A 25,294-nucleotide genomic window follows, 5' to 3' on the forward strand; every position below is an offset into this window, starting at 1 on the left:
TTTTATATATATATGATTAAGCAGTATATGATAATTTGGGGTACATTTCAATATTCGGGAAAGAATCAAAATTTACAGCGGAAATATTCAGAAGTAATGTCGAAACAATAATGACAGTTGACCCCTAGGTGGCATAAAGAAAAAAGAAATTGTGGGTTAATAAAAAAAGCATTTGGCATTAAAAATCGAAAGTATAACAAAATGGCATCGAAATTATTATACGAGGGGGTAGTCCAAAACATTGTGAGTTTAGTGACGTTTTTGTGTTTTATGAAGAAATTTTGATCAAAAAATGAAACTAGAAATGTAATAGTCAGCTTTAATAGTATATTTTTTATATACAATAAATATTTGTCTAAAATGCGTTCGTATTATATATAATAAATTAAAATAATATCTATACTATACATAACAAGTACAATTGAACATCTTTAGATAGAAATAATATAATAATAAAAATCAAAATATCAGTCAAATTATCTATAAAAAAATTTATATAATGTGTTAAATCGTTATTCTGGAGTGTCTTCTTCATCAATTATTGCCGCCCTGTCACTAGTAGACGTTTTTCTTCTTGTAAGGGCTCCTTTTATATTTATTCTCGTTGTCGATCCCCATTTTTCTTTTATCGCCTCAGACGACGTCATTAATATCGAATAAGAAGAATTTGAATCGCCTTCTTTGCTATGGTGTATACCATATAAAAAGTAAACAAGCATACCTAAAAATACATTAAATAATGCCTGCGTGTCTTTAAAAAACAAGTTGGTGATTTTACTTTCCACAGTTACGCATTTTGAAGTTATTATAAATATTAAAGCGACCGTCCCTCGTATAAATTTTTCGAAAACAAAATAATAAGGTTAGGAAGTGAAGATAAGTATTTATGTCATTACTTTTGACAACAATAATCGACATATTGATATTATATCATAAATAAGAATACAACAATAAAAGAAAAAGTAAATAATGAAGAAAAATTGACATTGACGTAGTTACACTAATAGGATGAAAAAATTAGTTAATAATATCAACAGTTTCTTAATATATTTAGTTATTAAGAAATTCTATATATAAATATCATAAATAAACGAACTAAATAACCATTTTAATAAATATTGTTCAAAATACGATATAATCACAACACAGCACGTTGTTTTAATTTCGTTTACTCACCAAAAACAAGCTCGAAAATATTAATAAGAAATCAAATCGCGAATGTATGCCTAATCTGTCAACTTCAAAGACTCGAAATCATGTATAAAAACATTTATACAGTCATGCAACGATGTTCAATTCAGAGTTTTATTATTACAAAATGGGTAAGTATCAACAACAATTTTTAAGCATTTTTCTCTTCTTATAATACATTTCTTACCTAAAATCATCCATACGAAAAACCGCAACCATGTCAAGTAGTTCAAATGTATCATAAATTCGATATTACACAATATACTTATAGCCGGTATTAACGGCACCAAGGGCACTTTGAATCTCAAACCCGTGGTATTTTGGTGATGTGCAACAATTACCAGTAAACCTTGAATAAAACACAATTGTAATAAAAAGAAACCAATTATTATTAAATGTAATATCCAGTTGTGTTATATCAAGATCAAGAGATGTCCACAAGGATTCACAACGTAGTCATCCACGCAAAGGGGAGATCTGTGTCATAGTTCAAAGATGAGTCATTTACTGTGAAAGTGAAAAGCACGAAACCATTCGATAATGATGTAGTGGGAGAACCAGGAGGTTGTAGAAAACAAATAAGATCTAGATATGAGTGACAAGAATCGTTAGATGGAAAGAAAAACTAATGCCTTGGTTTCATAGTAAACAAAATGCGTGATTAAGACAAATCCTCATAATCAGTTATCATCCATTATATCAATGCAGTTTGTTTCATGTTTCCTGATGTACTGTACTGCAGTATGAGAATGGATTCTAACAATCTGCAGCCTTCATTTTCTACTAGTATCAAGTTGTTCTAACTCACTCTAGTTGTAATTTTCGTTTACCATGTTTTTCCAGTAGTCAAAATTATTTATAATCAATCAGATTTCACAGAAAAGATTCTTGTCTACTTATGACATTTACTCCAGACGATTCCAATTAGCTAGAATAAGATCTATTATCAGCGTAATCAATACCCCTTCTATGACTTTCCCTCCTTGGACAATATGTCATTTAAAAGTATCCGATTTCATATAATCTGTTCAAATTAATTGATACTTACATCCTCCCATGATAATCAAGAAAAAACAAGCCAAAACTATAGTCCACCATAAGCCGTTAATTGTAACTTGTAATAATATACAGAGGGCGCAAGAAAATATGGTATAGACGAATACGGATCCGGTTACAACGGATCCTGGTTCGCGGTTACCAAAAACAGGACCCAACCAACTGTATTGTAACCTAAGGGTTCCTGTTAGGTTAATTATTTCCGATACAGGTGTCGTGTCTGATGTACTGCTAGATGATTCTGAAGTGGGTGTTAGTGCTAGTTGCGGTTTGGTTACTGTGGTTTCGAAACTCGGTCTGTATCTAAAATAAATATCGAAATGATATTATTTTGGTTGTTTTCGTTTTCTTATAATATTTACCTCAAAATGATGACGGAAGCACTGACTATAGTATAGGCTAGTAGCGTCCCGATCGACATAAACTCTACTAGTTTTTCCAGATCGAATACTAGTGCTATTATCGCGGAAAATAATCCTGATATAACTAAATTGGTAAGTGGTATTTGCGTTTTGGTGTTAACATTACCAAGGAAACTGAATAACAAACCATCTGTAGCCATCGCGTACATACATCTAGAGAAAAACAAAATTCATATTCATAAAACGACAAAATTGACGTTTAATCGAAAATGGTACCAGAAACACCTGACCCAACAAAGAAAACACAAAAAAGCTCTTCAAAATATCCACTTGCCTCTTAGCCAGATGCTTGGTTTTTTCCCTAAAACGTTCCAATAGGGGCGCATAATACCCGCCGTTGATATGTTTTTCCTTTTTCAAGAAAATCATCCCAAAAAACCGACGCCATGGACCTTGTTGGCAGATGGAAAGGTCTTTGTCTTCTTTGGAGCCAGTTCTCACTTTTCGGTCCATTGTTTTGATTGTACCTTTGTGTCGAGAGTGAAGTGATTCATGGTTATGAAACTCGATGGAAACATCTTCACCTCTCTGTTTTTGTTCCTTGTTTACAGCTTTCTCATGTCCAAATTTTCAATTAATATGTTCTACTATGTCTGCTAGCTCATGCACTTCCAGTCGACGATCACCCAGTGGATTTTCTTCAACATTTCTGGAGTCGTCACCTCATTTGGTGGACCACTACGATTGGTGTCTTCGCAGGTTGTACGGCCTCGTTTAAACTCGGCCACACAATATTTCACTGATGATAACGAAGGATCGGTTTCATCCAGAGTAGAATCTAGTTCAGCTTTTGAATTAAGGCCTTTCAAATTCACTGAAAACGTTCACCAAACAAACAAATACTAAACAACGTGGCGTCTTCAAACTTGAGACATCATTGTTAAGATTTAGTTTATTTTCAAGCACCTACCGCCATCTCTAGGTCAGGTCAGGTACTTTGGGACCAGTCTCGTAGGAAGTTAGTGAACATAAAAATAAAATACCTCGGTAGTGAGAATAGAGATCCGAATAGAGTTGTGGTCATACCACATATAGCTCCTATAGACACAGCATATTGTACCCAAGTTATACCAACTTTGTTGAAAGCGCTTGGGAGAGCGGCGTTCGGATCGATGTCGTAGTATGGGACTAATAAAGTTAACGCTGATACCACCAGAACATATCCCAAGGTGACGATGCCCATAGAGAGAACCGTAGCTATTGGTATAGAAAACGAAGGGGTTTTAGCTTCTTCTCCAGACGTTGCGATACTATCGAACCCCACGAAAGCGTAGAAACATGTAGCTGCTCCCGCCATCACACCTCCCATTCCAAACGGAAAAAATCCACCTGTAGTGAATAAGGAAATCAAGAAATTGTCAATCAATGTTGTGTTTTAAGGTTACAACTCAAGTTTCGAAATATGGCAACACTGTTATGAATATGTCAAATCTGTCATCGCCATCATAAAATTTAGACATTTGCATAAGGGTCAGTTACCACTAATTAGTATAAAAAGGGTGGTTACCGATCATAACATGTTGTTATATGAGTGTAAATTAAATTATTCGTAATTATGTTATATTAGAGACTTTTGGATTTGGATTACTGGGTTTTTAATGTTTTTTTTTCAAATTTTTAAACTTCTGTTTGATAATTTTCCAAGATTATGCTCAATTTTGATGTATTTTCATCATTAAATAAGATGGTTCAAAAATAAGAAACTAATCTTAACTTAATCATTAAAAAACATTGGATAGTTTTAAGAAAATCACTAATCTAAAACACGCATTCGAAATATTCTGTAACTGCAGAATAAAAACCACGGAAAAAAACATTGCTTCAAAAAAATAACCTCGAAATATTGAAGTTTTCTTCTTTTTACAACAAAGACATTTACTTTTTCTATGGTAGTCAGTATAATCCTGTCGAGGTAAAGGCCAAAAAATTAAGTAAAAAAAGAAGAATGTTATTTAACCTCTTAACCAAAGTTTATAAACAAAAGTGTTGATTTTACATTGTGAATTGTGTAAATACAAAAAAAAATCGTTAATCTGAAAAAAGAAGAGCAAACTAATGGTAAGTTTATTATTAATTTACCTTTCTGTTCAGTCCAGTTGCTCTCGTCGGCGTAAATGAATCCAACTACAATGACTAATGCCATAACCATTAAATTCACCAATGTAAATAAACTGTTTACAATGGTAGATCCTTTAACGCCTACAGCTAATAAAAGAGAGTAAACCAGGCACACAGTGAAGGCTAAAAAATCGGGATATTTACTAAGAAGTTCTTCGTGCATTTGCCCAGTAACACTAATCGTGGTATTACTTATAATATTACCAAACAAAGAGTCTACGTAACCGCTCCAAGCTCTAGCTACGGAAGCTGCACCTAAATATATATATTTTTGTTTAATTTAATGTCGAAATTAACACAAATTTGTATAAAATATTTACCAATCATATGTTCTAAAATTATGTTCCATCCAATAACAAACGCCCAAAATTCTCCAATACTAATGTAGGTGTAGACGTAGGCCGAACCGGCTTTAGGTACTCTTGTACCAAATTCGGCATAACAAAGTGCCGATAGTAAAGAAGCTAAACCCGCTAATAAAAATGATAGTATTATACCAGGACCGGCTATTTCTTTGGTGACAGTACCGGTGAGGACGTATATACCAGCACCTACCATATGTCCGACTCCTACAAATCATAACACCTTCTTTAACTGTACTATTTTCATTTTATTAGCACGAATTATGTAATTTTGCAGATACTTACCTAACAGGGTGATATCGAATGTGTTCAAACATCGATTTAGCGGTGTTTCCATTAAATCGGAAGGTAATTGTTTGGTTCTGTTCATTTTTGTACATATACCAGACATGACATGCTTCAATATTATTTTTCTTGAACTCGGCATTCTAATTAATTAAAATGAAAATTATTCTTACTATAACCTCAATTTGGGTAAAAAAAACCGAAGTTTGTCCTAAATTATTCGAATTAAATTTTTAAATTTTTAATAAATTTATATACTCACTTTGTTAATATCACAGTAAATATTCAATAAACATATATTTATATAATTAATAACAATAATTGTGCTCTTTGTAATGCAATATGGAAAAAAGTTCCTTATTTTGAGATTTTTATGGAGAAAAAGTGTTACCTTTAAGGCAATCGATAAAATCTAACGATAGTAGCGACATCTATAGGTTAAGTAATACATTTGGTGGACTTGTTGCATACAATGGTAACTGTTAGTTCAGTATACCGTCAGCTAGAGGGCAACACTATAATAAGAATATTATTTTGTTAATATCATATTTTACATACTTTTAATCGAAATAATACATAGTTTTATTTAGAAATGGTTTCATTTTGTTTTAATTTCAATGGAATTATTTCTTTCACGAAAAATCAAAGTCTGTTGAAAATGGTGAAATCTATAAATTGAATGTTTGGATGAGCTAGTCTTGTTAGTTCAATAAGCCGTTTGCTAGAGGGCGTCACTCGTAATTAATAATATATTTATTTGTTTATATCACATTTTATATGCTTTCATTCAAAATAATATACATATTTTCACCAGTTTATTTACTTTTGTATCAAGATATGAATGGAATTATTTGTTTTACTGAAATAAAAGTGTAGTGGCATTAATAGATTGAATGATTTGGAAACTGTCTTGTTAGTTTCGTATACTGTAGGATAGAGGGCGTCACTGATTATTGAGAAGGTATTAATTTGTTTATATCATATTTTACACGCTTTTATTAAAAATGATATAAATGTTTACCAAAATGTTGAGAAGGTATTAATTTGTTTATATATTTTACATGCTTTTACCAAAAATGAGTTTATGTTGTTTTAAAATGTGAAAAGAATCGTTAGTTTTGAATTCAACATTACCTGGTAAATATGATTAATATCTAGTAGATATTCCAAAATTTTGTTATTTGAATAACAAAAAATTTCCTCTGCAGTATTGGTTAATTTATTAAATGGAAATTAAAAGATCGCTACGTCTGTATATTTATACAGTATACTACATTCTTGATCATTATAGTTTTAGTATAAATCTACAGATGGCGTCGTTAGTTAAAATTTAATTTAGATGAAATTTGATGTTTATAAAATTTTCGGTATTGGAAAATTAGGTTTCAAATTGAATAATAGACAGTTCAGAAAAGAATACTGTATTTTTGTCTATTTATAATATATTATAAATTAATTAGAGAAAAATTTGATCATTATAAAATTGAAAAATACTGAATTTTAACCATATTTTTCGAGATCTTTTTCCAAGTTATCGATTAAACATGAATTTCATCAAAATCTTCAAATATATCTTCGCTAATCGAACAATTCGGTGGGCCGTTAGGAAAATATTTTCGAAGAATTTCATTAGGTTTTAACTAAAAAAAAAAATATAGGTTATGTTACGGTTGAGTTTATTATTCAATTACGAGAACTTTATAGAATGTCAATCATATACGTGGCGGACATTTTTTCTTATACTCACCGCTTTCTCTTTAATAATACGAAAATCATATCCTTTATAAAAAGGAATAGTTTCTAACGTCCTCACAGAACGTAATCTTTTATGAGGTTGTAATTCGAGCAATCTCATTAGTAAGTCTTCACATTGTACGTCCAAATCGACGTCTTCGGGTAAACTTCCAGGTTTCTTTTCCTGCGGATTGGGATCTGGATCTACCGCAGCTGTAGGATACTGAAAAATGAAAGAACTTACGAGGTTTCTTAAAAAATGCATATATCACGTCATCTCCATTTCCAAATCCAAACTTAAAAGGTATATTAGTTTATCGGTAATGTAGAGAACTGCGCGTGGAAATTAAACAGAAGAAATCTACAAAGTAACATTATATTATGGAGTGTACATACATACATCCATACATTATATCCTAATTGATTAAAAAGCTTATGGAGGGTAGAGGTAAGGACAATTATCTCTGTGCTACAGAAAGTGTCCATCAAATTATTTACGTTAGGGAGGCGTTACTATCGCATGTCAATTTTAAATAAAGCGACGACTCGAGTCCACAACCGGAGTTAGGCATGGGCCAGCCCGGGCGTGCGCCGGGGGCCCCCGCTGCGGGGGGGCCTCGCGACGAGCCATATGATTGATTTTTAAACATATGAATGCAAGCGAAAAAATACATCCATAGCCAAAGTTCCGAAAAATCATATTTAAAAAAATGAAAGCTCGAAGTTGCGCCCAATGCATGGTATCGCTGATTTATTTTTTATAATCACAACGACGAGTTATAAATTACTAAATTGACTATAATGAAAAATCAATTTAATGTAAGAATTCACGTAAAACGCCCGCCTTACATAGGCCCCTTAAGTATTTTGGCCCGGGGGCCACGATGACTCTAAGTCCGGCTCTGCTCGAGTCATTTAAAATTTTTTAACACTGCATATTCAAATAAGACGGACGGAAGACTGAACCGAACGATCACATGATATCTCGTCCGCCAGGATCGCCATTCTAGTCAAATTTTGAATTATAATTTACCGTCTTCAAGCAGACAGTTTTTAAACTAAGCTCCCATATGAGATGGTACTCCTTACCTCTACCCTCCATATAAAAAGCTATAAAACTTTGGCTATTTTAACAACAATTATAAATATAGGCACTAATTCGATAAAAAAGAAGAAGATTGGTAGGTCGTTGTCTGTTTACGAGTTTTAACGATATTTTTTATTAGTTATTTTATATATATATATATTCTAATTTTCCTAAAGTACTATCATTGCTTAGCTACTTTCGGAATGGAATTCATCTGCCATGTCGTGGTCTTGATGGCGTATAAAAACTATATTATCGGAAAAATCAGAAGTGCTAAATACGAGGGTTTTATGAAAAGTATTATACACTATATGTACTACGATCTATTAATTTTTTTTGAAACCTTTGGTTTTAGACGCTATTAAACAATTTAATTTAAATGATTCTTATTTTATCGAAGGAAACTTATAAATGCAGACGTCATTTACTGCTACTTTGAGAAAGAAAAAAATATGCAAATGTAAACGATTGACGTTTATGACGAAATTCGTTAATACTTATTGAGAAAATATATATTAATATATAAGAATCTTCGCGTATAGAAAATGATTAACAAATATTGAAGTTACGTGACCGAATATCCTATAAAATACAGGGTGATACATTCGGAAGAAGAACGAAAATGAAAATTCACCGTGTATACTAAAAAAAAAAAGAAAATAATTGACATTTTATAGAATAAAGAATTATATTAAGAAACTCTACGGGGTAAAATATTGTTTTTTTTTTTTTTTTCGAGTAACATTAAGGTTAAGATTTTCTCCATATTTCTTAAACTACTCTGTATAACATAACAAAACTCCCTATATCAGTGAAATATGAGTAATAAGAATTCGTTATAACATACAGGGTTTCTCATTTAAAAAATCAGATGTGTAGTTCGAGATAATTTCATAATATGGATTTCAAAAGATTTTCATATACCGAAGTTTGTTGTAGTAAAACTGGTACACCCTGTATATAGTGTATAATTATTAATTTGAAATTTTCTCGTGTACGTTTTATGATATTTTGTAGTTAATTCAGGTAAGAAGGTATTTGTATTAGTGGTAAATGTTTGGTAGTGGCGATCAATATTTTCAAATTTTTTTTGGCTAATTTGAGATAAAAAAATAAACATTTACAAATTGATAATGAAGTTAATTTTTTCTCTAAAATACTAACAAATCGAAAAATGAAGATTTTTAATAATTATTTTCCCATTTTGTTCATTTTTTGACGTATTTAAGACAAAAATGACATCTAAGTTGAAAACCATAGTTTTGACAATTTTTGGTTGATAAAAAAAAGAAAAATCATATTTTTTTAACAAGAAACAAATTTTAAATCAATGAAATCATTATAAAGAGTCTCGAAACGTTACAAAGGCAGCATAAATTACGAATCATAACCTAACCTAACCTAAAAATAATATTTAAGTACAATTTTCGAAGACAAATTTTCGTTTTCACTTTGAATTTCATTTTGATCTCAAACATTGAAATTAGTATTTTCTTAAAACGTTTTAAACGACTGCTTGTTAAATTCCCATAGAAAAATATTTTCAATAATAAGAAATTGTTACTTTTAGTTGACGGCGATTGCATCATTTTCGCATCGTCCGTTTAATAATCACGTCCGTCGAGTAATTTATTTTTTGTTCCAGGAATAATTAGATTTTAATTCAACACGTTACTTATAAAAGGAAATAGTGGAAAACGAATTTACATAGATTTAAGATCGCTACAAGTCATGACTCAAACTTGCCTACTCGTTGCATTCGATTTAAATTGAAATAATTATCCCTTTTGTGAGAAAAAAAAAAAGATTTAACTAGGTACGAATGGAATTTGCGGGAATTATAAGTTGTTGAACGAACTTCGCGTGACAGACACGTTATTGAATAGTCTAAAAATAAATTAATAATAAACCAGTAGATAGACAAACGTCACACACAAACAACACGAAATAAGTCAAATGTCAAATGTCAAAGTGGTTACTGTTACTTTTACCGTGTATATAGTTATAGGGTGAGTTCCTACAATAAAAAAAATCACAAAAATCAGCGACTACATCCTAGATGAAACTTCCTGCAGCGTTGATGGGTTACCAGCCACCAAGAAGATGTTTCTTCTGGGCATTACCACCTCAATGGACACCTGAAGACGCTAGACCTAGCAGATTTTGGGGCACAGAGAGGTCGAAACCTCCATCCAGGTGAAAAAAAAAAACATTAAAATGGATCAGCTGTAAACTCAGTCTCGCGGCAAGATAAGGGGACACCATAGAGCCTTTGGATGGCAGTGTATACGAGACCCCAAATCCGTACATACAAAGTTGTGAATAAAATTCAATCCGTCGTACTCCATATTTAAAATTGACGTGACAGAAATTTATCTAAATACGGATATAGGAAGTAGAAATAATAAAAAGACGAATCTGGTTAATTCACGGACGATAGCGATGACAAAACAAGATGGGTTATTACATATTCTTTAGGCGTCGAAATTGACGCACTCGTAATCAGAAAAACATCCGATTAATTTGTACGAGCACGTTTCACCTTGACAATGATATTCTCCTCGTATTTAAATGAAAAAAAAAATCCATCGATTACTTGTCATTACCACAACCATAGATAAAATCAGCAGTCGAGGTTAATAATTAACATTCTTCGGATAAAAACTCGGTTTTGTTGGTAAATAGATATCTTTTGGTAGAAAATCATTTTAAAAGGTAAAAATTAACATTTCGAACTATCATAATTTTAGGAAAAAGTTCGAAAAATGGTTCTCTAGGCAGCCACTATCAAATTTTAAAAATTCGGCGAATTCGCGCGGCGCTTTTCGCATTTTTCTTTTAAATGGCCGAACTCGTTTTGATGTTTATTTGTCTACATAATTTTTTTAGTAGCAGGCGGTTTATTTACAGTATTTCTTTCAAATAATTCATAGGAAAGTAGAATTAGAGGTAAGGAATTTGTTTAGTTTTACTTATTAAATTTTTGTTAATGACAGCAATGACGTAATAGCAACAGACCCGCATAATCTTCGTTATATTTTGACCTTGCAAGAAATTACATGGAATTTGTCTTGCACCATGCCAAACGGCCTTAAAGTATATAAAAATTATTTGTATATACATAAAACTAACTATTTCCAATTACATAAACAAATTCCCGTATCCTTCGATTATTATGACGATTAGACAACAGCGCAATGTTGTAACAATACAAATGTACCGGGTGGGACATAAATAATTTAAAATCTGTACCAAACATCGAGGTTTTGAGGAACTGATTTAGGTTTAGTACCTTATGAGCTTTACGAAGAACTAAAATTTTCAAAGTTATAAAAATTATTAAAAACTAGTTAAGGTTTAGAAATATCATCGATCGAAGCACAAAATGGGTCCTCAGGCCGGCCCTTTCTTACTACAATGGAATTTTAAAATTCGGCAGCGGCTCTGATGTTTAATTTTAGAACTTTTTATTATAGCAGGCGGTTTATTTGCATTGTTTCTTTTGAAAAATTTCTAGGAAAGTAGGTGTAGCCTAGCGTTCGAATATTCTAGGGCCTTCATACTCTCGATTGGTACGGAATTTGTCTAATAAAACATATCCTGGAATGAAATTCCGAATATCAATGAACATTTCGTTTCAAAATGGCACACCCTATATATTAAGCCGGTGCGAATAACTGTCGAAATATTCAATCGCAATAGCAATCGTCATAATCAAACAAATTTTCTTAATTGTTTATTTTTTAGAAAAGAAAAAACCAAAAAAAAAAAACACCGTGAGATTGTATTATTGATTTTAGTAAACGTTGAATAACTTAACTGTTAGTTAAATCATGCGATTCATTTTAGAAAATACAGTTACCGTTGCTCCAAGCTACGCATACAATTAAATACAATATACAGGGTGATACGAGGAACTTTTCTAAATCCAAGTTAAATCAAACGCACGATCAGATCGAATTTATTGTTATCAGTTTTCGACGTGGAAAAGCGTTAACCGCCTAAAAATCCATTGAAACACTAAAGCAAACTAAAAAAAAGAAGATGGTAGCCGTGATTTACGTATTTTCCGATCGTCTGCGCAAATATTATGTCTATTCGTTTCGTTGTCTGGTCGGTTACCGAAAACTCGACTTTTTAAACATCCCCAAAGAAAAAAATCGAATGGGGTAAGATCGGATGACTTAAGCGGCCATTCCGTTGCTCCACGTCTTTCAATCCGCCTTCCTTTACACTAATTAATTAGAAACCTCCAAATATTAAGACCACAAAACTCGATACTGTAGCGAAGTGCGACCACGATTGATTTAGCACACTGCCGTTGGTTTAATCCACGTCGAAAGTCATTGAAAATTATCGCGAGAAAATGTTCACGATTTAATTCCATTTTTTTCACAAAGTTTAATGCTTCAAGTATTTGTAAACATCTCAAATAACACTCGTATGTACTGAATACGTTTACCATATGTCAGATTTGACATATTCGCATCGGTGTTGCCATATCTCAAAACTTCGTATGAAAATATTTTCGCTTTTGTAAAAAATTATTTCTAATGACAACTGACAGTTTATTTTGGTAAGACTGTTTCTAAAACATGAAGGTGACTTTTTCTACAAGACAGTTTCTGTCATTAATCAAAAACGCTTCAATGTCTCTATAGATAGAGGCAGCAACGCCGTTTGCATATTTGTTTGAGTCTAAAGAACTCGAGCCTTTTATTTTCACTGTAGCTTGAATTATTTCCGAAAATTTCGCATTTTTTTCAAAAATATACGTTTTTTGAATATTCTATATGTTTATATTGAAGCTACAGGGTGTCTCATAACCCAAATAAATTAGTTGAAAAAAAAATACATTATACTTATTTTTATGTGTATTTATTGGTATGAATTAAAAGAAAATTTTCGAAAAACTTCCGATCTTCAATATTGTTACTTAAATCTGTCAAATATCGTAGAGTTGTTCGCTTCTAACCCAATCTTGAAATAGTCGGATCGTTTTGAGACACCCTGTTTAATTTACCCAGAATCTCTAATAAATTTGGCAACGTTGTATTGTGATCCGATACGCATTTGGGCGACGTTCGTTTATATTTGTATAAACAATAACTAGAAGGTTTTTATTTAAATGAAAATTATTATAAAACTAAATTTATGACGGGTTTAAACATTCATTGCAAATTCTAAGTACATCCTCGATAAGCTATTATTATTACATATACATAATATATAATTCAGAAGTGGATGTTCGCCATTTTGTGAAGGATACAGTCTAATATGTGAAATGACCTTCAACTTCGTTCGCTGGTCTTTATATACACAATCTTCAATCTTGACCGTCATCAACTATTGCATATTATTATTATAATACGTATTTATCTCGTAGATATTTTATAAATACCAGTTGAGATATTTTTAGGGAGAAATAACCTCGATAAAGTTGATTTATTGTTAAAAATTTAAGCGAAATATCTTCGGGAAGGCGGTGTTTTTATATTTTATTATATGTATAGGGTGAAACAATTAAACAATATCCCTCTTGATTTTAGTAGTAAAAATATTGTAAATCGGAATGATTTTTTTAGAAACGACTTGTTACTAGATTGTATGACGTCATAAATTCATGCGTACCTCAAACATTTTGAGTATTAATAGATGTCAAATGTCAATTACCTAACCAATTAGATTTAGACGTTTTCAATAAACGGGATTAAAGATATTTTTCATTGACATTAGATATACTATAACAGGATATTTTAATGATTCTTATCAAACGACGCAATAAAACTTGATTTGAGTGAGTTTAAAATAGATCAAGTCACAATGACATATAAAAACCAGTCGACGCATCGAGTTGATTGGGCGATTTGTGTGCAAGAAGAAGAATCGTATTTGACCGCAATAGGGAATCGATTTATATGCCTGCTGAATGTAAAAGGAAACTAAATCCTATATGGACGTCATCGAGGCCCCTTTTTCTCTTATTTCTACGCAATAATATATTCTACGTACACTGCCGGTCAAAAGTTTCCACCCACCCCGTAATCCATTAATTCAATTTCAAAATAATAAACTGCAACAAATTTATCTTTCATAATATCGGGCGAAAAACAAGTCGCTACCAAATCGTGCGAAAGACGTATCAGAAATTTTTAAAAACGGGCTCTGTTGCCGACGCGCCGCGTTCTGGACGACCGGTATCTGTAACGACTAACGTGGGGCCTTCTAAGGGTTTTTGCAAGAGGACCATGTTCCTTTCCGATCCTCGAACCGCAATTGAAGCTGTTCGCGGACAGCTCGACATGCAGGAGTACCTTAATGTTCATTTGGGAGAAGGGATAGACCGAGGAGGATTCGTCGAGTGTCCCGGACGGTTATTAATATCGGGCGAAAAACAAGTCGCCACCAAATCGTGCGAAAGACGTATCAGAAAATCTTAAGAACGGGCTCTGTTGCCGACGCGCCGCGTTCTGGACGACCGGTATCTGTAACGACTAACGTGGGGCCTTCTAAGGGTTTTTGCAAGAGGACCATGTTCCTTTCCGATCCTCGAACCGCAATTGAAGCTGTTCGCGGACAGCTCGACATGCAGGAGTACCTTAATGTTCATTTGGGAGAAGGGATAGACCGAGGAGGATTCGTCGAGTGTCCCGGACGGTTATTAATATCGGGCGAAAAACAAGTCGCCACCAAATCGTGCGAAAGACGTATCAGAAAATCTTAAGAACGGGCTCTGTTGCCGACGCGCCGCGTTCTGGACGACCGGTATCTGTAACGACTAACGTGGGGCCTTCTAAGGGTTTTTGCAAGAGGACCATGTTCCTTTCCGATCCTCGAACCGCAATTGAAGCTGTTCGCGGACAGCTCGACATGCAGGAGTACCTTAATGTTCATTTGGGAGAAGGGATAGACCGAGGAGGATTCGTCGAGTGTCCCGGACGGTTATTAATATCGGGCGAAAAACAAGTCGCTACCAAATCGTGCGAAAGACGTATCAGAAAATCTTAAGAACGGGCTCTGTTGCCGACGCGCCGCGTTCTGGACGACCGGTATCTGTAACGACTAACGTGGGGCCTTCTAAGGGTTTTTGCAATAGGACCGTGTCCCTTTCCGATCCTCGAACCGCAATTGAGGCTCTTCGCGGACAGCTCGATATGCAGGGGTACCTTAATGTTCATTTTGGAGAAGGGATAGACTGAGGAGGATTCGCCGAGTGTCCCGGACGGTTATTAATATCGGGCGAAAAACAAGTCGCTACCAAATCGTGCGAAAGACGTATCAGAAATTCTTAAAAACGGGCTCTGTTGCCGACGCGACGCGTTCTGGACGACCGGTATCTGTAACGACTAACGTGGGGCCTTCTAAGGGTTTTTGCAAGAGGACCATGTTCCTTTCCGATCCTCGAACCGCAATTGAAGCTGTTCGCGGACAGCTCGACATGCAGGAGTACCTTAATGTTCATTTGGGAGAAGGGATAGACCGAGGAGGATTCGTCGAGTGTCCCGGACGGTTATTAATATCGGGCGAAAAACAAGTCGCTACCAAATCGTGCGAAAGACGTATCAGAAATTCTTAAAAACGGGCTCTGTTGCCGACGCGACGCGTTCTGGACGACCGGTATCTGTAACGACTAACTTGGGGCCTTCTAAGGGTTTTTGCAAGAGGACCGTGTCCCTTTCCGATCCTCGAACCGCAATTGAAGCTGTTCGCGGACAGCTCGACATGCAGGAGTACCTTAATGTTCATTTGGGAGAAGGGATAGACCGATGAGGATTCGTCGAGTGTCCCGGACGGTCATTAATATCGGGCGAAAAACAAGTCGCTACCAAATCGTGCGAAAGACGTATCAGAAATTCTTAAAAACGGGCTCTGTTGCCGACGCGACGCGTTCTGGACGACCGGTATCTGTAACGACTAACGTGGGGCCTTCTAAGGGTTTTTGCAATAGGACCGTGTCCCTTTCCGATCCTCGAACCGCAATTGAGGCTCTTCGCGGACAGCTCGACATGCAGGAGTACCTTAATGTTCATTTTGGAGAAGGGGGCGGTCATTAGACCCCAAACCTTCTAATTGTAACCTAACCTAACATTCTTAGCGTCTCTGTGACATGTGGACGTTGAAATTCGTCTGTCGATATGTATAGGTTGATTTAAATCTGTCAAATATATTAAAAACCCCGTCAAAATTTCGGTTATATTGAAATAATCAAAAACGAGAATGCGCCCCTTTTGTAATTGTCATTTTTCCGATAGTTCCGCATCGGCGAGCGATTCAGAAGATACTTTTAGACGGGAAATTCAAATTTACGATTGCCGGGAATGCAAAAAGAAACAAAAAAAATTGGCGAGAGGGAAATTCGGTTTGGCTTACGTTATAGAAACCCCAAAAGAAATAATAACGAAACCTATGGGGTGGCAAGTCGAATTCAACGATACCCCATCGAAAATACAGAATAATTGCGAAACTATGTTGAAGTGGGTGAATCGACCGCCGTTGGGGGAATGTACGACTGTAACCGACTACCCCAAAGAATGCGGGGAGTTTTTAAAACGAAATAAAAGATACAAAAAAGCGGTTTGTTCTTGTAAACCTGTTTTATGTGAAAAATGTGATATAAATACTAGACCGATTTGGTATTGCGATAATTCTATTAAAAAATGTGGAAATTGTTTTCGCGAAAATTTAGTACGAAACTGTCAATGTTGCCGAAAAGAAGAACGAAACGGCGATTTGGATTATATCCCAAAAAAAGAAAAAAACAAAACCAAAATAACACAAACACGCAATAAAAAACGAGAAGAGCCGCCGAAAGATGAAGGAAAAGAAGACAAAGAAGTCGTACACAAAATCGAAGCTAAAGCCGTGGTCGATATAAGATTTTCCGATAAAGGAGTTGAAGTTAAAAAAGTGGAAACGGAAACAACAACCCCCGTTTCGCAACAACCCAAAGCCGATAAAAAAATTCAGTCTAGTCCAGATGTGAAAACTGTCGGGAATTTACAGAAAGAACTGGCGGAAAAATTCGCGGAACGACGCGCTAAAACGGAAGAAAAGAAAAAATCGGAGGAAAGTGACGCGGAAGTTTCGAAAGAAGAAGTTGTAAGTACGTCGCCTCTTCTACAATAGGTCGTATTATAAACCTATTTTAGCCGATAGAAAATGAAAATCCGAAAAGTAACGATTATAAAATAATGAATCATAAAAATCTAGCGAAACGGGAAATTTTCACCGACGACATGACGCCATTACAAAAACTGAAGCTGGCTTTGAAAATTCAAAAACAAGAAATTCAAGAATCGAAACTCGCCCCAAAGGAAGAACCTCCTGAAAAAGTCATAAAAGAGTTGGATTTTTAACAAATAAAAAGACAATTCTCGATATAATTAATGAATCGTTTTTCTTTTTTACACCATATTTTGCATTCTACTTTCCAATTATTCATAATTCAATCCAAAAAAGACGAAAAAATAATATTCCAACATATAATTTAACTTCAAACAGCATTTTTTAACGTATACGTCGAATTTGACATTTGACATTTGCAGATACTTGTCATTCAATCGATCTATCTGTTCATCTGGTTAGGATTTTAACAATCATAGAATCGTTTGCAGCATATTTTGATGTGGTGGCTGCGTTGTTTATTGCCTACAAGGCCAACACATGGAACGCGGTATTGAAAATTTGATGACAAGTGACAGGGACAAACAACGTGCACTAGTGTGGTTCTAAAGAATGTTTCGGATCGATTTTATTATATTCGTTATTATTATTTAAAAATCACATCAGTTTTAACATCCAATTTATTTCGTATAAAAATAAATGAAAATAGAAATTTTATTTGGAAACGTCAAATTATCTGAAATGGTTTTTATACAAATTTTTTATTTTGCTAATATTCGACTGTACATATAAAAAAAAACCAACGTTCCTCTCCGAACACGTGTATTTACGACGATCTCTCGATCAGCACTTCTCAGAATTCATCATCGAACTTGGACACGTCCCATAATTAACTTCTCCATTATAACCAAACTAATTCGTAATTCTGATCAAATTCGCACTATTTGTAGTATAATATTATATTTATTTTCGTTTTCTTATGTAAATTTACATTGATCTCGTTTCACTAATTGATATTCGAATGGAAACTACCTCGGTAATCAACAACAGTTTAATTTTACCGTACGGCATATCCAATCATTCGAAAAGATCAAGATGTCTGATTAAATAAGAGGATTTAACGGTACATTCGAACTGGACGTTTTACTAAAACATAACAAACAAGACGTGATCGTTATCTTCAACTTCAACAACAAAAAAAAACCTAAGTATTGAAAAATAGAAAAAAAAAATTATATCCCAAATCACACATACTATTCGTAGAATTGGCAACGCAGCTTCGGCCGGTGAATATCCTCTGATAAATGATTTAAGTGTCTGGGTTAAGAAACAAGACGCAAGTGAAGATAATCGCGTATCCTTCGTTAGGTTTCAAGGACATTATCGATCTTAGTATGTATAGGATGTCTCAGATATTTAAATACTTTTTTTTAACTTGAAAATACTAAATTTAGTACACTAATTATATCGCCATTCCTTACGGGAACCATTTAAGACCTGTTAACCATAAATTATACAGTTTGTCCCTTTTTTAATGCTCCATTAACATAATTTTTGTCTTATATTAATATCACTGTGAATAATCATACATATTCAACTTGTAACTACTATTTTATTCGTTAACTGTAAATCGACCGTCCTCAACGTCTTACTTAAGCGATTCCACGTGTCCCTTAAACACTTGAAGATCATAAATAGAATTAATTACAGCTTTTGTATACAATAGGATTAGTATTTAAGGCATCTTATACACGTATAGTGTGTTCTTGATAGTTTTGATATCCAACGAGTACAGTTGGCAACCCTGGGCAGATATGACAGCAGTTTTAATTACTTTTTATTTCAATCCTATTATTTCAAGTCGTGGGTATTTTATTCGATCCCAAAAATAAAAAGTTAAGCTCGTTAGGTTTGGAAAATTTGGTGGTCGAATAAATAAACATCTTGTTCTATCAAGACATGCTTGTTGTAGACCTAAATCGCTAATAGAAAGAGAACAAACATCAGTATACCACCACCTATCTCTTTATAATATATATTCGGATTGGATCTCCCTGATATCGAAGTTTCGAGAAATGGGAACTGCCCAAGATAAAGATAATTGGTTTTAATAGAGATGGAGAACGGTAAATCAATGCTCTTTCTTTGTTTCCCGACAGTACAATTCGACTTACATGCCGATCTGTGGTTTTGATCACACATTGTAAATTTCCCGTATTATATATAATCAACAACGTAATTTATTGTCTAAGATAAACATCGTATGACCCCATTTACAATGCCATGTTTAATAATTTAAAATCGTACCTATTAATTTTTTTGTTTTGTATAATATAGCAAAACATAACATTGAAAAAGAAACTATAACCTTAAACGCGCTCGGTTCGTTTAAAATTACTTAAAGCAAGGATTCAATATACGGGGACTGATACCTTGGAACCACGATTTTTATTTTTCAATACGAGGGTGAAACGAAAATTTTTTTTGTCTTGAAACTCATTGATTATTTTTCTCAATCATCTTCAGACGTTTATTTGACGTAAAAAATCATATCCCATAGAATAAACATGTACAGGGGTGATTCATAAAATATATTTACAGTTTATGCCATTCAGAAATTCATATTGAATAAAAAAAAAATAGAAAACATATTTGGAACTTATTAATTTCTCTTCTGATTCGTCCTCAGACGTTTATTTGTCGAAAAAAATCAAATCACACAGAATAAACATGTACAGGGGTTGTTCGTAATATATAAATACCTGCTAGTGACATTCAGAAACACCTTATTTAATGAATTAAATAGAATGTAGGCTTGAAACTCATTGATTATTCTCCTCAATCATCCTCAGACGTTTATTTGACGTAAAAAATCATATCACACAGAATAAACATGTACAGGGGTGATTCATAAAATATATTTACAGTTTATGGCATTCAAAAATTCATATTGAATAAAAAAAATAGAAAACATATTTGGAACTTATTAATTTCTCTTCTGATTTGTCCTCAGACGTTTATTTGATGAAAAAAATCAAATCACACAGAATAAACATATACAGGGGTTGTTCGTAATATATAAATATCTGCTAGTGACATTCAGAAACACCTTATTTAATGAATTAAATAGAATGTAGGCTTGAAACTCATTGATTATTCTCCTCAATCATCCTCAGACGTTTATTTGACGTAAAAAATCATATCCCATAGAATAAACATGTACAGGGGTGATTCATAAAATATATTTACAGTTTATGCCATTCAGAAATTCATATTGAATAAAAAAAAATAGAAAACATATTTGGAACTTATTAATTTCTCTTCTGATTCGTCCTCAGACGTTTATTTGTCGAAAAAAATCAAATCACACAGAATAAACATGTACAGGGGTTGTTCGTAATATATAAATACCTGATTGTGACATTCAGAAACACCTTATTTAATGAATTAAATAGAATGTAGGCTTGAAACTCATTGATTATTCTCCTCAATCATCCTCAGACGTTTATTTGACGTAAAAAATCATATCCCATAGAATAAACATGTACAGGGGTGATTCATAAAATATATTTACAGTTTATGCCATTCAGAAATTCATATTGAATAAAAAAAAATAGAAAACATATTTGGAACTTATTAATTTCTCTTCTGATTCGTCCTCAGACGTTTATTTAACGAAAAAAATCAAATCACACAGAATAAACATGTACAGGGGTGATTCATAAAATATATTTACAGTTTATGCCATTCAGAAATTCATATTGAATAAAAAAAAAATAGAAAACATATTTGGAACTTATTAATTTCTCTTCTGATTCGTCCTCAGACGTTTATTTGTCGAAAAAAATCAAATCGCACAGAATAAACATGTACAGGGGTTGTTCGTAATATATAAATACCTGATTGTGACATTCAGAAACACCTTATTTAATGAATTAAATAGAATGTAGGCTTGAAACTCATTGATTATTCTCCTCAATCATCCTCAGACGTTTATTTGACGTAAAAAATCATATCCCATAGAATAAACATGTACAGGGGTGATTCATAAAATATATTTACAGTTTATGCCATTCAGAAATTCATATTGAATAAAAAAAAATAGAAAACATATTTGGAACTTATTAATTTCTCTTCTGATTCGTCCTCAGACGTTTATTTAACGAAAAAAATCAAATCACACAGAATAAACATGTACAGGGGTGATTCATAAAATATATTTACAGTTTATGCCATTCAGAAATTCATATTGAATAAAAAAAAAAGAAAACATATTTGGAACTTATTAATTTCTCTTCTGATTCGTCCTCAGACGTTTATTTAACGAAAAAAATCAAATCACACAGAATAAACATCTACAGGGGTTGTTCGTAATATATAAATACCTGCTAGTGACATTCAGAAACACCTTATTTAATGAATTAAATAGAAGGTAGTCTTGAAACTCCTTGATTATTCTCCTCGATCATCTTCAGACGTTTATTTGACGTAAAAAATCATATCCCATAGAATAAACATGTACAGGGGTGATTCATAAAATATATTTACAGTTTATGCCATTCAGAAATTCATATTGAATAAAAAAAAATAGAAAACATATTTGGAACTTATTAATTTCTCTTCTGATTCGTCCTCAGACGTTTATTTAACGAAAAAAATCAAATCACACAGAATAAACATGTACAGGGGTTGTTCGTAATATATAAATACCTGCTAGTGACATTCAGAAACACCTTATTTAATGAATTAAATAGAATGTAGGCTTGAAACTCATTGATTATTCTCCTCAATCATCCTCAGACGTTTATTTGACGTAAAAAATCATATCCCATAGAATAAACATGTACAGGGGTGATTCATAAAATATATTTACAGTTTATGCCATTCAGAAATTCATATTGAATAAAAAAAAATAGAAAACATATTTGGAGCTTATTAATTTCTCTTCTGATTCGTCCTCAGACGTTTATTTAACGAAAAAAATCGAAAAAAATCAAATCACACAGAATAAACATATACAGGGGTTGTTCGTAATATATAAATACCTGCTAGTGACATTCAGAAACACCTTATTTAATGAATTAAATAGAATGTAGGCTTGAAACTCATTGATTATTCTCCTCAATCATCCTCAGACGTTTATTTGACGTAAAAAATCATATCCCATAGAATAAACATGTACAGGGGTGATTCATAAAATATATTTACAGTTTATGGCATTCAGAAATTCATATTGAATAAAAAAAATAGAAAACATATTTGGAGCTTATTAATTTCTCTTCTGATTCGTCCTCAGACGTTTATTTAACGAAAAAAATCAAATCACACAGAATAAACATGTACAGGGGTTGTTCGTAATATATAAATACCTGCTAGTGACATTCAGAAACACCTTATTTAATGAATTAAATAGAAGGTAGTCTTGAAACTCCTTGATTATTCTCCTCGATCATCTTCAGACGTTTATTTGACGTAAAAAATCATATCCCATAGAATAAACATGTACAGGGGTGATTCATAAAATATATTTACAGTTTATGCCATTCAGAAATTCATATTGAATAAAAAAAAATAGAAAACATATTTGGAACTTATTAATTTCTCTTCTGATTCGTCCTCAGACGTTTATTTAACGAAAAAAATCAAATCACACAGAATAAACATGTACAGGGGTTGTTCGTAATATATAAATACCTGCTAGTGACATTCAGAAACACCTTATTTAATGAATTAAATAGAAGGTAATCTTGAAACTCATTGATTATTCTCCTCAATCATACTCGGGCGTTTATTTGACGAAAAAATTCATATCCCATAGAATAAACATGTACAAGGGTTGTTACGAATTGAAGGAATACACTTCCAATGAAATAAGTGGGAAATTACTAATGTACACTATAATATTCAATTATTTTTATTGTATAAACGTCTAAGGCTGATTCAAGAAAACAAATAATGATTTTCAAGCACAACTTTAGTTTTTTAATTTTTTAGGGTGTTACTAAACGCCATAAACAGGTAATATATATTATGAACAGACCCTGTACATGATTTCTTACGTCCAATAAACGTCTGAGGATGATTTAGAAGAAGAATCAATAAGTTTAAAGCACGTCTTCAACTTTTTTTATTGAATAAATTGTTTCCGAATGCCATAAACAGTAAATATATTTTCTGAGCGACCCCTGTACATGTTTATTCTAAGAAATATGATTTTTTACGTCCAATAAACGTCTGAGGATGATTTAGGAAAAGAATCAATATATTTAAAGCACGTCTTTTTTTTTATTGAATAAAGTGTTTCTGAATACCATAAACAGTAAATATATGTTATGAACAGACCCTGTACATGTTTATTGCAGTAAATATGATTTTTTACGTCCAACAAACGTCTGAGGATGATTTAGGAAAAGAGTCAATGAGTTTAAAGCACGTCTTCAATTTTTTTTATTGAATAAAGTGTTTCTGGATGCCATAAACAGTAAATATATTTTCTGAACGACCCCTGTACATGTTTATTCTAGGAAATATGATTTTTTACGTCCAATAAACGTCTGAGGATGATTTAGGAAAAGTACCAATAAGTTTAAAGCACGTCTTCAATTTTTTTTTGAATAAAGTGTTTCTGGATGCTATAAACAGTAAATATATTTTCTGAACGACCCCTGTACATGTTTATTCCAGTAAATATGATTTTTTACGTCCAATAAACGTCTGAGGATGATTTAGGAAAAGAATCAATGAGTTTAAAGCACGTCTTCCATTTTAATTGGATCGAGATTGACGAAAATGGCGGATGTATCTGGAAGTGGAAATCGGAAACGTATTTGACATGCGCGTTCGCCCCTTCGGATACGTTCTTGGAAGCAAGCAACGATGAAAGAATTGACCGTACCCAACTCAATACAGAAAACTGACAGAAACTTGGACAGCTCAGATAATAGAAAAACGGTCGCTGATCTGACTTTGTTTTACCGATTCTACAATGTCAAATGCCTTCATGAGCTCTCTAAGCTTTCTTTGGGGAAGTTAAATTTATAGAAATATGTTCGGTAAAATTGGTATTTCCGACGAGATTTTTTGATATTTAATATTCAACTAACGGATTTGTAGTTAGTTTCCCAATGATATAAGATGATTCAGCTGAAACGGATAATTTATTTTCGGAGCAAAACATTCAATCTAGAATATAACAGAAAAAAAAAACACCATTAACATAACCGGTCGATCGGGATTTGAAAAAATTCGCGCTTAGCGCCGCTCTCGTTTTTTTTGCAACACATCGTTTTTGCTTTGTCCTCAATCAAACATCGGTCAAGTTTAAACTCAGTTTACGTTTCTAAAGATTATCGACACCGTTATTAAATATTATAGAATTTGAATAACATACGTAATATTCTCATTTATTTAAACGGGTTTTGATCACAAATCGATGTGATAAATTTATATAATTTTAAGCTAGACGTTCATAAATATCAAAAGATATTTAAACTGTGATAACGCACGCAATTATCGCGATTGGACGCGTCGAAATTAACTTTTTACGCGCTGAACGTCAAAAACATAACCTCACTTTTCTATAGAAGATTGTAGTGGCAGCAAAATCACTTTTCTGAGTGAAAAACTCATACAATTTGTACGTGCTCGTAAGCATCTATATAATAAAAGCCCCGAAACCATTTGTGAAAAAAAAAGAGGGGCGTACGCTTCACATCGAGCGCATGAACACATTTAGAAAACGTTTCTCATATCTAGCTCACGCTACCTGTGTCGAATTTGAAAGATCGTTCGACGAGCGCACAAGAAAATTTGATGCGTCAAAATTAGGCCTAGATATGGGCAACCATTCGAACTTTTGAATAATTATTATCGAAAAACCAACATCAACATGTTTCCAAATTTTCCAAAAAGATCAA

The 25,294-nt window shown here is 33.1% G+C and overlaps 2 protein-coding genes across 3 annotated transcripts in view; both read right to left on the minus strand.

Moving 5' to 3' along the window:
- Nucleotides 1-299: 299 nt before the first annotated feature.
- Nucleotides 300-5,848, minus strand: LOC130449411 (cationic amino acid transporter 4). 2 transcript variants are annotated; one of them, XM_056787212.1, is made up of 9 exons: nt 5,697-5,848; nt 5,435-5,577; nt 5,108-5,356; nt 4,749-5,042; nt 3,653-3,998; nt 2,610-2,822; nt 2,240-2,550; nt 1,379-1,540; nt 300-721 (listed from the first exon to the last, which is right to left on the minus strand). In XM_056787212.1, the coding sequence occupies exons 2-9, from the start codon at nt 5,574-5,576 to the stop codon at nt 513-515; spliced, it is 1,926 nt and encodes a 641-aa protein (XP_056643190.1). In that variant the 5' UTR covers nt 5,577; nt 5,697-5,848; the 3' UTR covers nt 300-512. The 2 variants fall into 2 exon arrangements, with proteins under 2 accessions (XP_056643190.1, XP_056643191.1); XM_056787213.1 differs by having other exon boundaries at nt 308-721; nt 5,435-5,645.
- Nucleotides 5,849-6,839: 991 nt separating this feature from the next.
- Nucleotides 6,840-25,294, minus strand: part of LOC130449412 (serine/threonine-protein kinase S6KL) — a 55,422-nt gene continuing 36,967 nt past the window's right edge. Inside the window, exons 9-10 of the mRNA XM_056787214.1 lie at nt 7,182-7,391; nt 6,840-7,074 (exon numbers count right to left, since the gene is read on the minus strand). Of these exons, the coding sequence (XP_056643192.1) occupies nt 6,973-7,074; nt 7,182-7,391 (312 nt within the window). The 3' untranslated portion in view covers nt 6,840-6,972. The remainder of the gene's footprint in view (nt 7,075-7,181; nt 7,392-25,294) is intronic.

The sequence above is a fragment of the Diorhabda sublineata genome, chromosome 10, assembly GCF_026230105.1.
Source record: "Diorhabda sublineata isolate icDioSubl1.1 chromosome 10, icDioSubl1.1, whole genome shotgun sequence".
Lineage (NCBI taxonomy): Eukaryota > Metazoa > Arthropoda > Insecta > Coleoptera > Chrysomelidae > Diorhabda > Diorhabda sublineata.